Source organism: Hyperoodon ampullatus (assembly GCF_949752795.1).
Source record: "Hyperoodon ampullatus genome assembly, chromosome: 11".
Lineage (NCBI taxonomy): Eukaryota > Metazoa > Chordata > Mammalia > Artiodactyla > Ziphiidae > Hyperoodon > Hyperoodon ampullatus.
The window spans coordinates 22,612,914-22,631,338 of NC_136924.1; the positions used below are offsets into that span (position 1 = coordinate 22,612,914).

Consider the following 18,425-nt stretch of genomic DNA (forward strand, 5'->3'; position numbering starts at 1 on the left):
GGCGGTACGCGGGCCTCTCACTGCTGTGGCCTCTCCTGTTGCGGAGCACAGGCTCCGGACGTGCAGGCTCAGCGGCCATGGCTCACGGGCCCAGCCGCTCCGCGGCATGTGGGATCTTCCCGGACTGGGGCACGAACCCGTGTCCCCTGCATCGGCAGGCAGACTTGCAACCACTGCGCCACCAGGGAAGCCCCAATTCAAATATTTTTATTTGCATCTGTGTTACCTCTCTCATTTCCTTGCCCATGAACTATCTACTGCTGAGGTAATAATATACATACCATAATTTTTAGAGATAATAGGGCAATTTATAGTCCTTTAAGTTCTTCAGTTTTGTGTTTATCAAGTTCAAGCATAGGAAAGAATAAGAATCTTTAGAAATCCGTGTTCTTGAAAGCAATTCCATATTCTTTCCTTTACACTCTCTTCTCAGTCTTTAGTATGAGAAAAAGATTGGAGAGTCAGGGAGGAATAGGGTGAATAAGGGCAGATACAGATGGAGATTTTCATTGTCTTTAGTCATCTTGAGAGGTATATGCTTGCTTTCGTTCTGGGTGTTCTGAGAAATCAAAGTTGAAGTTAATATGCTAGCCACATTTTCTTTCTTCTCTTGGAAATTCTGAGGCTGAGACCTCAGCCTTGCTCTCTTTGGTTTTTATGGTATTACTTGAGTAACCATTTCAGAGTTCTCTTCATTCATACTTGTTTTGTTTTGGATTTCAGTAAGGACAGTCCTGTGTGAAGGTGGAGTACCACAGAGGCCCGTTGTTTTTGTTACTAGGAGGAAGCTAGTGAATGCAATTCAGCAGAAGCTCTTCAAACTGAGTGGTGAACCAGGATGGGTCACCATATATGGAATGGCAGGTTGTGGGAAGTCTGTATTAGCTGCAGAAGCTGTTCGAGATCATTCTGTCTTAGAAGGTAAGTTTTGATTACCATTGCTGACTAAGAAGATATTGTTTAGGCATTGCATTAGTTTCCTGTTGCTGCTGTAATAAATTACGAAAACTTTTGGGGGCTTAAAACAACACAAATTTATTATCTTGAAGTTCTGGAGGTCAGAAGACAAAAAATAGCTCTTACTGGGCTAAAATCAAAGTGTCAGCAGTGCTTAGTTCCTTTTGGAGGCTCTAGGGAGAATCCTTTTCCTTGCATTTCCCAGCTTCTAGAGGAGGCCTGCATCCCTTGACTTATGGTCCTTTTCCCCATTTTCACAGCTGGCAGTGCATAGCATCTTCAAATCCTCTCTTCTCTGGTCTTTGCTTCTGTCATCACATCTCCTCCCCTGACTTTCTTGCCTCCCTCTTACAGGGGCCCTTGTGATTACATGGGGCCCACTGGATAATCCAGGATAATCTCATCTCAAAATCCTTAAATTAATCGCATTTACAAAGTTCCTCTTACTGTGTAAGGTGACATATTTACAAGTTCTGTGGAATAGGTTGTGGAGATCATTGGCTGGTGTGGGGGGCGCATTTTTCTGCCTACCACAGGTGATTGAATTTGAATTTTATTTTCTACCCTGCCTGTCACAATCAGGCTTAACTAGCCAGGCCAATAAATTCATGTGTTATCAGATGGCACTTATTATCAATGGAATGAAGCTAGTTGCCTTGTATCTTAATAATTGGGGGAATTGTAGGGTTGACAAAATATCTTGAAAGGTTGTCCAGCTTGTATCCCTGACTTTCAACACTACTAGACTTACAGCTTCCTGTCAATTGAGTGTCTGTTTTTGCACATAGTGCTGTAGGGAAGGAGATTGTGGAAAGTCGGTTCCAATAAGAATCATCCCAGTGGGTGATTCTCCCATGTATTTGGCATCTGTATTAAATAAACTATTAATTCCATTTCTGCAATTAATTCTATCAGTTACTTATCTTTAAAAATAAAAATCTTTAGTAACTTGTTTATCTTATGTGTAATCTCAAGAAAAAGAAAAATTGGGAGTTGACTGTAACAACCAATGGGTTTTTGCAGGCAGGCTTTATAGATTCATTTGACATCTGGCAACTGATTTTCCTTGCTTCAGATATTCATGTATTCAGTAAATGCTTGAGAACCTATAATGGATCTTGGCACTGTTTTGGGGCAAAAGGGATTCAAAAAGCCTGTGCATCTAAGGAATTTAGGGGAGGAATTTAGGAATTAATTCAAAAAGCCTGTGCATCTAAGGAATTTAGGGGAGGAATTTAGGAATTAATTCAAAAAGCCTGTGCATCTAAGGAATTTAGGACTTACGGTCTGGTAGGGGAGGGGAGGCCGATATACAAACAAATTACATCATGTGTGATAAATTGAACAGTAGAAACAAGTATAAGGTACAAAGTTAGAACAAAGGAAGGAAGCTTTCTGTCTGGGGGAAGAAAATGAACAAGACAGGCTTCCTGAAATGACATTTTAGCTGGAGTTTGAAGGAAGAATAGAAAGAAGTTTACAAGACTGACTAGGCAAGGGTGGGAGAGTAGAGAAGGTGGGAAGGGTATTGGGTAGTTACTGGAGTGGGGAAGGACATATGGTGCAGAAGAGGGTTTAGGACATTTGGCAGGTGTACTGTTGACCCTAATGAGTCTGGTAGGTTCTCAGGGTATTCCCTATCAGGACTATTATACAGCTTCCTCAGTCTTTGGTTGCCTCCATCCATTTTCTGGGGAACTTAAAAAGATAGTTCCTGACTTCTAGTGCTTAATAACTTTTTTTTTGTTTACAATATATAATCACCAATTAAGATAGTTTATGACAGGCTTCCCTGGTGGCGCAGTGGTTGAGAGTCCGCCTGCCAATGCAGGGGACATGGGTTCATGCCCTGGTCCGGGAAGATCCCACGTGCTGCGGAGTGGCTGGGCCCGTGAGCCATGGCCGCTGAGCCTGTGCGTCTGGAACCTGTGCTCCGCAACGGGAGAGGCCACAACAGTGAGAGGTCCGTGTACCGCAAAAAAAAAAAAAAAAAAGGATAGTTTATGACAAGATGACAAAATAAATAGAATAAACAGTAAGCACCTGAGAGATTTAGAAAGTTGGAGGCTAGGGCACATCTGTTGTACACACCTGGTTTTAGTTAATACTTCACAGCCCTTGTTAACAGTATTGATCATACTCTTGTGAGAAGTAGGCCTAATTCCTAAGCCCTGGTTTTTCTCCTTCGTCATTGTAGAGAAGTTTCATCAGACTCAGAGCCATGCACATTTCAGGGCTAAGGATTTATTTATTTATTCACTTTTTTTTTTCCCCTCTCCTGCAAAGTTGATCACCAAGGATATTTCAGGATAAAATTGGTTTAAATTTCTTTAGTGTGAAGAAATGGTCTTCCTTTCAATATAGTGATGAATTTCCTTTAAACTATGTATTTATAATATACCAATTTATAGGGTTAAAATGTGCTTTTTTCTTTTTTTTGTGGTACGCGGGCCTCTCACTGTTGTGGCCTCTCCCGTTGCGGAGCACAGGCTCCGGAGGCACAGGCTCAGTGGCCATGGCTCACGGGCCTAGCCACTCTGTGGCATGTGGGATCTTCCCGGACCGGGGCACGAACCCGTGTCCCCTGCATCGGCAGGTGGACTCTCAACCACTGCACCACCAGGGAAACCCTAAAATGTGCTCTTTAAATCAGTTTAAACTGCTCTATATTATTGAGGTGAATTTTCAATTTTAGGGGTTAAAATTGACCAACAACTTATGGAATTAATTAGCCAGGAATCATATTGTATAAATGTGGTCTCGGAATAGATTTTCACCACTTTGTTTTGAGAAAATGCCAGAGATACTAGCAATTGTCCAGTGCATAATGAGCTTAATTCATATCCCTTATAAGCTTTTGTGAGATCTCAAGTACAGAAGATTGAGTAAATCATATTAGTTTTTTTTTTTTTTTTTTTTTTTTTTCCGCGGTACGCAGGCCTCTCCCTGCTGTGGCCTCTCCCGTTGCGGAGCACAGGCTCCGGACGCGCAGGCTCAGCGGCCATGGCTCATGGGCCCAGCCGCTCTGCAGCACATGGGATCTTCCTGGACCGGGGCACGAACCCATGTCCCCTGCATTGGCAAGCGGACTCTCAACCACTGCGCCACCAGGGAAGCCCCATATTAGTTTATAGCCCATTATCCTATTAGGTCTATCTAAGACTTAGCTTCTTGCTGTGTTTATTTCCTTTTAAAAATTTCCCATTCTCATTTCCCTCCTCTAAAGGAAAACACACTCCTCCTATGTGTTTCCTTTACTCAACTACAACAGTACTTCATTTCTGACACCAGATGTGTGAGTTTTCCACACATCCAGCAATTCTTCAACACGAGCTGGGTGTCCTGTGGTTTAACTCACTTCTGAAACTATCTACCTGGAGATAGCATCAGATCCCATAGGTTAAGGGTTCAGTCCTACAAGACTGCCCCCTAACCCCTTCATATGCCAGTTGCCAGTCCAGGTTGTTTGTTACCTGTGCTTCTGACAACTATACTTATTAGATTACTGGTTTATTATACAAGGATAAAACTCTGGAACAGCCACATGGAAGAGATGCATGGGGCACGGTATGTGGGAAGGGGTGTAGAGCTTCCGTGCTCAATTTGGGTGTATCACTCTTCCTACATCTTGTGTTCAGCAACCCAGATGCTCTGTGAATCTCGCCCTTTTGGTTTTTTTATGGAGTCTTCATTCATTATGTAGGTATGATTGATTAAATCATTGGCCGTTTGTGATTGAACTCAATCTCCAGCCACTCAGTTCCCTGTCCTCTGGAGGTCTGGAGGGTGGGGCTGAAAGTTCCAACTCTAATCAAGGAGTTGGTTCCTCTGGTAACCAGCCCCTATCCTTAGGTTATCTAGGGGCTTTTCAGAAATCACTTTATTAACAGAAACTCAGGTGTGGTTAAAAGGGGCTTGTTATATGAATAATGTAAGACACCATTTCACTTTTATACCCTGGAGCTATTTCAGGAATCAGGAACAAAACTAATAGTATAACAAAAGATGCCCCTAAGGCTCTTCTTATATGGGAAATTACAAGGATATTAGAGCTGTGTGCCAGGAAGAGTGATGAAAACCAAATATATATTTAATCACAGAATCACACCTCCCCATAGGCGATCTTTCTAATGTATTTATTGTATATTCTTTGTAAATGTATGTGTAATGTATGTTTTCTTGTAAAATGTTTATGTAAATATTTTAAATTTGCATAAATGTTAAAGTGTTAATTATTTTCTTCTGTTTCTTATCTCACTTGATACTATGTTTTTAAGATTTATCCTTGTTGTATGTACATATTATTTGTTACACCTGATTGCTACCCTCCATGGGGTACCTCCAGTACATTTTATTGTTCATTCCCTAGTTAATAGATATATAGATTGTCTCCAACTCTTTGCTGCCCCAGCAAAGCTTGGTTGAACTTTTACAGAAATGAGAATTTCTTGAGTATATGTAGCTAGGACCAGAATCACTAAGTTACAGGATATATAAATATCAAATTTGATTGCCCTCCAATCTGTGCGTTCCCATCAATAGCGTGTGAGGGCTCCTGTATCCTCACTTCTTTAGTGACACTAGGTATCATCCAGCTTTGTAATTTTTGCCAGGCCAGCAGGTGTAAAGTGATATCTTTTAATTTGCATTTCTCTGATAACTTGAGTTTGACCATTTCTTCATAAGCTTTTTAGGCTTTTGGGTTTCCTTGTTTATAAATTTTGTTGATAACATTTGTCAGTTTTTCCATTTTGTTGCTTTTTAGGAGTTTCTTATATATTCTAGATAGTAGGGCTTGTTGCTTTTAGACTTTGTAAATACTTTCTCCTTATATTATCTGTATTAATTTTGTCCTGGATGTCCTTGATAGAAATCTTTAATTCTGATGTAGTCAAATTAATTTTTTTGCCTTCTAATTTGTGCTTCCTGAATTTTCTTAAGTAGTCCTATTATAGTCTTACCATTCATATTTAGCTTTTTAAAAAAATAAATTTATTTATTTTATTTTTGGCTGCGTTGGATCTTGGTTCCTGTGCTCAGGCTTTCTCTAGTTGTGGCGAGCAGGGGCTACTCTTGGTTGCCGTGCGCCGGCTTCTCACTGCAGTGGCTTCTCTTGTTGCAGAGCAGGGGCTCTAGGCGTGTGGGCTTCAGTAGTTGTGGCTCACGGGCTCTAGAGTGCAGGCTCAGTAGTTGTGGCCCACAGACTTAGTTGCTCTGCGGCATGTGGGATCTTCCTGGACCAGGGCTCAAACCCGTGTCCCCTGCATTGGCAGGCAGATTCTTAACCACTGCGCCACCAGGGAGGCCCCATATTTAGCTTTTTAATCTATTTGGAGTCTGCTTTTGTATATCCACTAGTTCAAGAGTAGATACTTTCCTAAAGAAAAAAAATTTTTTTTTTTTGGCCGTGCTGCGTGGCATGCAGGATCTTAGTTCCCTGACCAGGGATTGAACCCGTGCCCTCTGCAGTGGAAGCGTGGAGTCTTAACCACTGGACTGCCAGGGAAGTCCCCCTAAAGATGAATTTTAATCTCTGTGGAGTTCATTTCCATTCTAAAATATAGGAATATTAGACTTTTGCTGTTTAATTGTAGTATAAAACCTTTTTTTTTTCTTTTGTAAGTGTGGGTAACTGTATGGGTTACAAACTTCATTAAAACTGTGTTCCTACAGAAATTTTGTTATCTTAGAGTGGTGTTTGGTGTATATTAAAGAATACCATTAAGTGCTTGTTTCGGCAGCACATATACTAAAATTGGAACGATACAGAGAAGATTAGCATGGCCCCTAATCCTTGCGCAAGAATGACACGCAAATTCGTGAAGCGTTCCATATTTTTTTTTCATGCCCAAGGCTTTTTGTTCTTATTTTGATTAACATTTTTGGAAGGATTCTTGAAGAATAAAATAAATCACATACCTACAGCAAAAAAAAAAAAAATACTTTTAAGTTCTTAACTACTTATGCCTATACATTCTTAGGAAACCCACTTTCTTTTGAAAGTTCAACCCTTTATTTATTTATTTAGGGAAATTATAAAGAGTTGACATATTTTTAAACCATTCAAACAATTTTATTTAAGTGCTGAGTTTTTAAAGTATGAAAGTTTTCTCCAGAGGCTGTCTACCTGTTTGCTTCCTTCTTTCCCAAGATTTCCTTGATGTTATTAGATTATTAATTGCTACCTGCATAAACCTCATGTGAAAGTAGGAGGGGTTAATTTCCTCTGAATAAAGGCAATTTTCCTCTGATTAAGTTTCTCTGAATGAAATTATAGGTACAAGCCTCATTCAAGGCTAAATTGCTCCCTCTTGTGCCCATAGTCAAGATGTTTAGATTCTTTCTGAAATGTGAAATTAATGCTTCTGTATTTAACTGTCTTACTGTGATGGTAGGAGATTGGCAGATCAGTTGGTCTTTTGGGCTGTCTTTCTTTTTAAAGCTAATAGTGTTTTATTTTTCTTGCGTATGTTAATAATGCCCTAATTTAGTTTTAAATTTAGGAGAGAAAGACCTTTGATACTGTAGATAATAGATACTTAAATTTATTTTTATTTATTTATTTTTTGAATTTTGTTTTATTTATTTTTTTATACAGCAGGTTCTTATTAGTCATTAGTTTTATACATATCAGTGTATACATGTCAATCCCAATCTCCCAATTCAGCACACCACCATCCCCATTCCCCCACGGCTTTCCCCCCTTGGTGTCCATAGGTTTGTTCTCTACATCTGTGTCTCAATTTCTGCCCTGCAAACCGGTTCATCTGTACCATTTTTCTAGGTTCCACATATATGCGTTAATATATGATATTTGTTTTTCTCTTTCTGACTTACTTCACTCTCTAGATCCATCCACGTCTCAACAAATGACTCAACTTTGTTCCTTTTTATGGCTGAGTAATATTCCATTGTATATATGTACCACATCTTCTTTATCCATTCGTCTGTCGATGGGCATTTAGGTTGCTTCCATGACCTGGCTATTGTAAATAGTGCTGCAATGAACATTGGGGTGCATGTGTCTTTTTGAAATATGGTTTTCTCTGGGTATATGCCCAGTAGTGTGATTGCTGGATCATATGGTAATTCTGTTTTTAGTCTTTTAAAGAACCTCCATACTGTTCTCCATACTGGCTGTATCAATTTACATTCCCACCAGAAGTGCAAGAGGGTTCCCTTTTCTCCACACCCTCTCCAGCATTTGTTGTTTGTAGATTTTCTGATGATGCCCTTTCTTTTTTTTTTTTTTTTTTTTTTTTTTTGCTGTACGTGGGCCTCTCACTGTTGTGGCCTTTCCTGTTGCGGAGCACAGGCTCTGGACGCGCAGGCTCAGCGGCCGTGGCTCACGGGCCCAGCCGCTCTGCGGCATGTGGGATCCTCCCAGACCAGGCCACGAACCCATGTCCCCTGCATCGGCAGGCGGACTCTCAACCACTGCGCCACCAGGGAAGCCCACCCTTTCTTTTCTTTTTCCCAGTACGCGGGCCTCTCACTGCTGTGGCCTCTCCCGTAGCGGAGCACAGGCTCTGGACGCGCAGGCTCAGCAGCCGTGGCTCACGGGCCCAGCCGCTCTGCGGCATGTGGGATCCTCCCAGACCGGGCCACGAGCCCGTGTCCCCTGCATCGGCAGGCGGACTCTCAACCACTGCGCCACCAGGGAAGCCCACCCTTTCTTTTTTTTTTTTTTTTTGCAGTACGCAGGCCTCTCACTGCTGTGGCCTCTCCTGTAGCGGAGCACAGGCTCCGGATGCAGAGGCTCAGCAGCCATGGCTCACGGGCCCAGCTGCTCCGCCGCATGTGGGATCCTCCCGGACCGGGGCATGGACCCGTGTCCCCTGCATCGGCAGGTGGACCCTCAACCACTGCGCCACCAGGGAAACCCTGACGATGCCCTTTCTAACTGGTGTGAGGTGATACCTCACTGTAGTTTTGATTTGCATTTCTCTAATAATTAGTGATGTTGAGCAGCTTTTCATGTGTTTCTTGGCCATCTGTATGTCTTCTTTGGAGAAATGTCTATTTAGGTCTTCTGCCCATTTTTGGATTGGGTTGTTTGTTTCTTTAATATTGAGCTGCGTGAGCTGTTTATATATTTTGGAGATTAATCCTTTGTCCATTGATTCGTTTGCAAATATTTTCTCCCATTCTGAGGGTCGTCTTTTCGTATTGTTTATGGTTTCCTTTGCTGTGCAAAAGCTTTTAAGTTTCACTAGGTCCCATTTGTTTATTTTTGTTTTTATTTCCATTACTCTAGGAGGTGGATCAAAAAAGATCTTGCTGTGATTTATGTCAAAGAGTGTTCTTCCTATGTTTTCCTCTAAGAGTTTTATAGTGTCTGGTCTTACATTTAGGTCTCGAATCCATTTTAAGTTTATTTTTGTGTATGGTGTTAGGGAGTGATCTAATTTCATTCTTTTAAATATATCTGTCCAGTTTTCCCAGCACCACTTATTGAAGAGACTGTCTTTTCTCCATTGTATATCCTTGCCTCCTTTGTCATAGATTAGTTGACCATAGGTGCATGGGTTTATCTCTGGGCTTTCTGTCCTGTTCCATTGATGTATATTTCTGTTTTTGTGCCAGTACCATATTGTCTTGATTACTGTAGCTTTGTAGTATAGCCTGAAGTCAGGGAGTCTGATTCCTCCAGCTCTGCTTTTTTCCCTCAAGACTGCTTTGGCTATTCGGGGTCTTTTGTGTCTCCATACAAATTTTAAGATTTTTTGTTCTAGCTCCGTAAAAAATGCCATTGGTAATTTGATAGGGATTGCATTGAATCTGTGGATTGCTTTGGGTAGTACAGTCATTTTCACAATATTGATTCTTCCAATCCAAGAGCATGGTATATCTCTCTATCTGTTGGTATCATCTTTAATTTCTTTCCTCAGTGTCTTAGTTTTCTGCATACAGGTCTTTTTTCTCCCTAGGTAGGTTTATTCCTAGGTATTTTATTCTTTTTGTTGCAGTGGTAAATGCAGTGGTTTCCTTAATTTCTCTTTCAGATTTTTCATCATTAGTGTATAGGAATGCAAGAGATTTCTGTGCATTAATTTTGTATTCTGCAACTTTACCAGATTGATTGATTAGCTCTAGTAGTTTTCTGGTGGCATTTTTAGGATTCTCTATGTATAGTATTATGTCATCTGCAAACAGTGACAGTTTTACTTCTTTTCCAGTTTGTATTTGTTTTATTTCTCTTTCTTCTCTGATTGCCATGGCTAGGACTTCCAAAACTATGTTGAATAATAGTGGTGAGAGTGGACATCCTTGTCTTTTTCCTGATCTTAGTGGAAATGCTTTCAGTTTTTCACCATTGAGAATGATGTTTGCTGTGGGTTTGTCGTATATGGCCTTTATTATGTTGGTAGGTTCCTTCTGTGCCCACTTTCTGGAGAGTTTTTATCATAAATGGGTGTTGAATTTTGTCAAAAGCCTTTTCTGCATCTATTGAGATGATCATATGGTTTTTATTCTTCAATTTGTTAATATGGTGTGTCACATTGATTGATTTGCGTATATCGAGGAATCCTTGCATCCCTGGGATAAATCCCACTTGATCATGGTGTATGATCCTTTTAATGTGTTGCTGGATTCTGTTTGCTAGTATTTTGTTGAGGATTTTTGCATCTATATTTATCAGTGATATTGGTCTGTAGTTTTCTTTTTTTTTAATATCTTTGTCTGGTTTTGGTATCAGGGTGATGGTGGCCTCATAGAATGAGTTTGGGAGTGTTCCTTCCTCTGCAGTTGTTTGGAAGAGTTTGAGAAGGATGAGTGTTAGCTCTTCTCTGAACGTTTGATAGAATTTATCTGTGAAGCCATCTGGTCCTGGACTTTTGTTTGTTGGAAGATTTTTCATCACAGTTTCAATTTCATTACTTGTGATTGGTCTGTTCCTATTTTCTATTTCTTTGTGGTTCAGTCTTGGAAGGTTATACCTTTGTAAGGATTTGTCCATTTCTTCCAGGTTGTCCATTTTATTGGCATAGAGTTGCTTGTAGTAGTCTCTTAGGATGCTTTGTATTTCTGCGGTGTCTGTTGTTCTCCTTTTTCATTTCTAATTTTATTGATTTGAGTCCTCTCCTTGTTTTTCTTGATGAGTCTGGCTAATGGTTTATCAATTTTGTGTATCTTCTCAAAGAACCAGCTTTTATTTTATTGATCTTTGCTATAGTTTTCTTTGTTCCTATTTCATTTATTTCTGCTCTGATCTTTATGATTTCTTTCCTTCTGCTAACTTTAGGTTTTGTTCTTCTTTCTCTAGTTCCTTTAGGTGTAAGGGTAGATTGTTTATTTGAGATTTTTCTTGTTTCTTGAAGTAGGCTTGTATAGCTATAAATTTCCCTCTTAGAACTGCTTTTGCTGCTTCCAGTAGGTTTTGGTTCGTTGTGTTTTCATTGTCATTTGTCTCTGGGTATTTTTTGATTTCCTCTTTGATTTCTTCAGTGATCTCTTGGTTATTTAGTAATGCATTGTTTAGCCTCCATGTGTTTGTGTTTTTTATGTTTTCTTTCCTGTAATTCATTTCTAATCTCATAACGTTGTGGTCAGAAAATACGATTGATATGATTTCAGTTTTCTTAAATTTACTGAGGCTTGATCTGTGACACAAGATGTGATTTATCATGGAGAATGGTCTGTGTGCACTTGAGAAGAAAGTGTAATCTGCTCTTTTTGGATGCAATGTCCTATAAATGCCAGTTAAATCTATCTGGTCTGCTGTGTCATTTAAAGCTTCTGTTTCCTTATTTATTTTCATTTTGGATTATCTGTCCATTCGTTTAAGTGAGGTGTTAATGTCCCCCACTATTACTGTGTTACTGTCGATTTCCTCTTTTATAGCTGTTAGCAGTTGCCTTATGTATTGAGGTGCTCCTATGTTGTGTGCATATATATTTATAATTGTTATGTTTTCTTCTTGGATTGATCCCTTGATCATTATGTAGTGTTCTTCCTTGTCTCTTGTAACATTCTTTATTTTCAAGTGTATTTTATCTGATATGAGTATTGCTACTCCAGCTTTCTTTTGATTTCCATTTGCATGGAATATCTTTTTTCATCCCCTCACTTTCAGTCTGTATGTGTCCCTAGGTCTGAAGTGGGTCTCTTGTAGATAGCATATATATGGTTCTTGTTGGTTTTTTTTTTGCGGTACGCGGGCCTCTCACTGTTGTGGCCTCTCCCGTTGCGGAGCGCAGGCTCCGGACATGCAGGCTCAGCGGCCATGGCTCATGGGCCCAGCCGCTCTGCGGCATGTGGGATCTTCCTGGACCAGGGCATGAACCTGTGTTCCCTACATCAGCAGGCGGACTCTCAACCACTGCGTCACCAGGGAAACCCTGGTTCTTGTTTTTATATTCATTCACCAAGCCTGTGTGTTTTGGTTGGAGCATTTAATCCATTCACGTTTAAGGTAATTATCAATATGTATGTTCTTATGACCATTTTCTGAATTGTTTTCAGTTTGTTTTTATAGGTTCTATTCTTCTCTTGTGTTTCCCACTTAGAGAAGCTCCTTTAACATTTGTTGTAGAGCTGGTTTGGTGGTGCTGAATTCTCTTATCTTTTGTTTGTCTGTAAAGCTTTTGATTTCTCCATTGAATCTGAATGAGATCCTTGCTGGGTAGAGTAATCTTGGTTGTAGGTTCTTCCCTTTCATCACTTCAAGTATATTATGCCACTCCCTTCTGGCTTGTAGAGTTTCTGCTGAGAAATCAGCTGTTAACCTTATGGGAGTTCCCTTGTATGTTATTTGTCATTTTTCCCTTGCTGCTTTCAGTAATTTTTCTTTGCCTTTAATTTTTGCCCATTTCATTGCTGTGTGTCTCGGCGTGTTTCTCCTTGGGTTTATCCTGTATGGGACTCTGCGTTCCTGGACTGGGGTGGCTATTTCCTTTCCTATGTTAGGGAAGTTTTCGCCTATCATCTCTTCAGATACTTTCTCTGGTCCTTTCTCTCTCTCTTCTCCTTCTGGGACCCCTATAATGCGAATGTTGTTGCGTTTAATGTTGTCCCAGAGGTCTCTTAGGCTGTCTTCATTTCTTTTCATTCTTTTTTCTTTATTCTGTTCTGCAGCAGTGAATTCCACCATTCTGTCTTCTAGGTCACTTATCCGTTCTTCTGCCTCAGTTATTCTGCCATTGATTCCTTCTAGTGTAGTTTTCATTTCAGTTATTGTATTGTTCATCTCTGTTTGTTTGTTCTTTAATTCTTCTAGGTCTTTGTTAAACGTTTCTTGCATCTTCTCGATCTTTGCCTCCATTCTTTTTCCGAGGTCCTGGATCATCTTCACTACCATTATTCTGAATTCTTTTTCTGGAAGGTTGCTTATCTCTACTTCATTTAGTTGTTTTTCTGGGGTTTTATCTTGTTCCTTCATCTGGTACATAGCCCTCTGCCTTTTCATCTTGTCTATCTTTCTGTGAATGTGTTTTTTGTTCCACAGGCTGCAGGATTGTAGTTCTTCTTGCTTCTGCTGTCTGCCCTGTCGTGGATGAGGCTATCTAAGAGTCTTGTGTAAATTTCCTGATGGGAGGGAGTGGTGTTGGGTAGAGCTGACTGTTGCTCTGGTGGGCAGAGCTCAGTAAGACTTGAATCCCCTTGACTGCTAATCGGTGGGGCTGGGTTCCCTCCCTGTTGATTGTTTGGCTTGAGGCAACCCAGCACTGGAGCTTACCTAGGCTCTTTGGTGGGGCTAATGACACTCTGGGAGGGCTCACGCCAAGGAGTACTTCCCAGAACTTCTTCCAGTGTCCTTGTCCCCATGGTGAGCCACAGCCACCCCCCACCTCTGCAGGTGACCCTCCAACACTAGAAGGTAGGTCTTGTTCAGTCTCCCCTAGGGTCACTGCTCCTACCCCTGGGTCCTGATGCGCACAGTACTTTGTGTGTGCCCTCCAAGAGTGGAGTGTCTGTTTCCCCCAGTCCTGTCGAAGTCCTGCAATCAAATCCCACTAGCCTTCAAAGTCTGATTCTTTGGGAATTCCTCCTCCTGTTGCTGGACCCCCCAGGTTGGGAAGCCTGATGTGGGGCTCAGAACCTTCACTGTAGTGGGTGGACTTCTGTGGTGTAAGTGTTCTCCAGTCTGTGAGTCACCCACCCACCAGTTATGGCATTTGATTTTACTGTGATTGTGCCCCTCCTGCCATCTCATTGTGGCTTCTCCTTTGTCTTTGGTTGTGGGGTATCTTTTTTGGTGAGTTCCAGTGTCTTCCTGTCGATAATTGTCCAGCAGCTAGTTTTGATTCTGGTGTTCTTACAAGAGGGAGTGAGAGCACGTCCTTCTACTCCACCATCTTGGTTCCTCGCTTGATACTTAAATTTAAATCTGAAAAATTCATTAGCTAGTTGTATCAGGATACTTTCTTTGCCTTGTCTTTAATCCTGGGATGATTTTAGAAAATCTTAAATAGAAAGGGCAAATTAAAAAAAACACTTCAGGAGCAACAGGTAGTTTAAAACTGTGTTTTTAACATAAGAGTTGTAGTATCTTCATTTAAAAAGAAGTAAAGTTCTTTCCATTTTCCCTTCTGTTCTTTCTCCTAAATTCATCACCAGTGGTAGTCATGGTTAATAGTTTAGAGTGAGTTTTTCCAAACTTTTTCCTGTGCATTTACAATCATGTACACACAGAGAACATAGCTGTAAAAGTAAGTGAAGCCTCACAGATTTACTGTTTCATAACTGTTGACTCAAGCTGAAGCAAGCCTAGAGAACGTCAGGAAGCTTTCAGGAATAAAGAGTAGGACTTGTTGTTTACCTTCTTCTAAGACATTGGCACTGGTAATCAAACCATGCTTCACAGCCTTGCCTTACCTCACTTACTGCAGAGTTCTATTTCTTCTGGTCATTTGTGTTTGTAAAAAATATTTATTTATTTATTTTGGCTGTGCTGGGTCTTTGTTGTGGCACGTGGGCTTCTTAGTTGTGGCATGCATGTGGGCTTTAGTTCCCCAACCAGGGGTCGAACCCAGGCCCTCTGCATTGGGAGCACGGGGTCTTACCCACTGGACCACAGGGAAGTCCCTGATCATTTGTTATCTTTTAGATTCTCTTGTAGTTACTACTCAGTTCATTGCCAAATTCTGATCTAGGTCCCCTCCCCTCATTCCCAAGCCTTTGCTATACCTTCTAGACTCCTCTGTGATCAGGAAACTCCTCTATATCATCAACCCTTCTTAGAATATTTGCCTCCTTGCCTTACGTGAAACTGGGCAGTTCCTTGAGGATACCACCTTCTCCATAGCCTCCTTCAGTGGTGTGGCAACTTTTTTCCCTTTCTATTCCATATATTTCAGCACCAGGAAATGGGTGGATGCTGTCCTTGCTCTCTGTTGCCTCGTCCAGGCCATTAATACTTCCTTCTCCAGCTAAATTCTTTGTCCTTTGAGGTTCATTTTTCTAATCTTTCCCTGTTATGTTATTGCCCTCTCATTCATTGATGATTGGAGTTGTTAGTTATAAATTTAAGGCCTTCTTCTGTTGGCACTCTTAGTAATTTTGATATCTATGTGGATGTGTCATCCAAAATCTTGGCCTCTCAGTTTCTTGACTTCTTTATCTGCAATGACCATTTTCTTCACTACCCTTCAGCCATATAATTCACTGATCACAGGCTGGATCCTGGCCCATGGCATTACCAGAAATGATACCAGTTTTGAAATCTTGCTGTTAAACATTCTATACCACTCTTTACCTACATCCATCTATTCTATTTTTCAAGTTCACTACAGTTTTCTGACCTGTCAGGGCTTATCCCTTAATTCCCTAATATCCCCACTGTTTATCCCATCAGCCCCCTCTTAGGTTTGGGCCTAGATTTTTATTGCCCATCATTTAATTGCTCCTCAGCACATATTCTTCACTCTTTAGTTCTCTCCTTATCTTGGGTGAAAGATGATTCCTTCTCTGTTGCTAGGAGATGGAATAGGTATTCTTCTTGATCCCCATTGCTTCATGATCCCCATTGCTTCATCCAGACATTACTTCCTTTCTCCTTGCTGAAGAAATCACCCAACTGAATTCCAATTTAAATTCATGATCATAAACCTTGGCAATTTTACTAGGTTCATTTAGTGGATGTGTAACCATTGAATTGGGGTTTGTAGGGTGTAATCAGAAAACAACTTTACTCTTTTCCCTCATTGCCTGTTCTAAACTCTTCTCTGAGACTGATTCTTTCCCTGGCCTTGTACAGGTTCAGAGTATCCAGGTCATTTCACTAATTAAAGTGTCAGGTCTTGGGAATTCCCTGGGGGTCCAGTGGTTAAGACTTGGGCTTTCACTGCTGTGGACCCAAATTCGATCCCTGGTCAGGGAGCTAAGATACCACAAGCTGCGTGGTGTGGCCAAAAAAAAAAAAAAAAATCAAGTTCTATTTAATACACTAGATTTCACTTATATATAATGTTCTCCTCTTCCTCAGTTGGACCTGCCTTTGGCTTTGGATGCCTGCAGTGGAAGAGGAGATTAAGATGGACATTGCAGGTTGTTTCCAGTTTTTTCCTGTTGCAGACAGTGCTGTGGTGAATATCCTGTGGAGGCAGAATAGTTTAGAAGTGGAGCATTGACACTGGATGTTTGAATCCCAGCTCTGGGATTCAACCTTTCTGTACCTCAGTTTCCTCATCTGTAAAATGGGGATGATAATGGTATCTGCTTGATAGTCTACTCTGAGGATTAAATGTAGATTAATATGTAGAACTCTTAGGAAAGTGTTCAATAAACGTCTGTCATAAAAAGATCTTTGTGCATATATACAAATATTTCTTTTAGATGATTACTTTTTTTTTTTTTCTTTTTGCGGTACGCGGGCCTCTCACTGTTGTGGCTTCTCCCGTTGCGGAGCACAGGCTCTGGACGCGCAGGCCCAGCGGCCATGGCTCACGGGCCTAGCTGCTCCGTGACATGTGGGATCTTCCTGGACCGGGGCACGATCCCGTGTCCCCTGCATTGGCAGGCGGACTCTCAACCACTGTGCCACCAGGGAAGCCCAGATGATTACATTTTTAAAATAGTGATTTCTTTTTGTACTTAATTATTTGTGAATGCCAGTAAATAAGTTGCCCTTTGATGTAATAAAACTCATTTAGCTTTGTATCTATTTTTTACTTTTTCTTATACATTTATGATCATATAATATAAATCTTTATGGTTAATGCCACTGGTCTGATCTAATGCTGCTGTTCCCCATATTTTATTTATTTATTTTTAAATTTTTATTCATTTATTTTTTTGGCTTCATTGGGTCTTCATTGCTGCGTGCGGGCTCTTTGGTTGTGGCAAGTGGGGGCTCTTTGGTTGTGGCAAACGGGGGCTACTCTTCATTGAGGTGTGCAGGCTTTTCGTTGCAGTGGCTTCTCTTATTGCAGAGCATGGGCTCTAGGTGCGTGGGCTTCAGTATTTGTGGCACACGTGCTTCAGTAGTTGTGGCATGCAGGCTCATTAGCTGTGGTGCATGGGCTTAGTTGCTCTGTGGCATATGGGTTCTTCCCGGACCAGGGCTCGAACCCCTGTCCCCTGCATTGGCAGGTGGATTCTTAACCACTGCACCACCAGGGAAGTCCCTCCCCATATTTTATACATAGGGACCCCTCTTGCTTTTTTTTTGTATCTATGTAGAGCTGATTAAGTATAGTCTATGAAAGCTTAAGATTTTTGGTTCCGATAATATGTATGTAAAAATATGTATTGTAAGATACGCTATATGCTATGGCCTGATTAACAAAAATGATGACAGACAGTTGACAGTAACAGTAATAATAATGTCTGTTCTTATATAATGCTTACTAGTTCAAAGCTTAGTATTTGTAAGGTGCTCTCAGATCCATATCACTAATAATCCTGTCTGTTACAACCCTTTACATTTAGCATAGCAAAATCACATATTTTATATTATTAATTTCTCACAGTAACTCTGAAATAGGTGGGGGTAAACAGTCTTATTCTGGTATAATAAATGAGACAGGTTATTTGCTAAAGATATAATAGCTAGTAAGCAGTAGAGCCAGACTTGAACCTAACTTCTTACTTTTAAGTCAGTGTATGGGAACCATAATGAGTGACTTATGTGTTCCTGGACATGAGTGGTTCTCAGAGGTGATTTAGCCCCTCAGGGGACATGTGACAAGAGTTTAGAGACATTTTTGGTTGTCGTAACTGGGGAAGGAAAATGCTACTAGCATCTAGTGGATAGAGGCCAGGGAGGCTGTTAAATATCCTATAATGCACAGGACAGTCCCTCACAACAAAGAATTATCTGGCCCAAAATGTGAGAGTGCTTACGTTGAGAAACTGTTGTACAGTGATCATTGATGACATAAGATAAAGACTGTGAAATTTTGTTTGGTAAGATTTTACTGATAAGCAGCAGATTAACTCCATACTTCAGTTTCTTCACATCTGCAGCTTTTCTTAGATTTGGGCTGTAAAGCTCAATAATAACCCTACAAGCAACATATATACTC

The 18,425-nt window shown here is 40.8% G+C and overlaps 1 protein-coding gene across 5 annotated transcripts in view; it reads left to right on the forward strand.

Moving 5' to 3' along the window:
* Nucleotides 1–18,425, forward strand: part of APAF1 (apoptotic peptidase activating factor 1) — a gene marked incomplete at both ends in the record, with an annotated part of 88,151 nt that overhangs the window by 606 nt on the left and 69,120 nt on the right. For all 5 annotated transcript variants that reach the window (XM_079714575.1, XM_079714577.1, XM_079714576.1 and 2 more), the window contains one exon: nucleotides 724–921. In XM_079714575.1, the coding sequence (XP_079570701.1) occupies nucleotides 724–921 (198 nt within the window). The remainder of the gene's footprint in view (nucleotides 1–723; nucleotides 922–18,425) is intronic.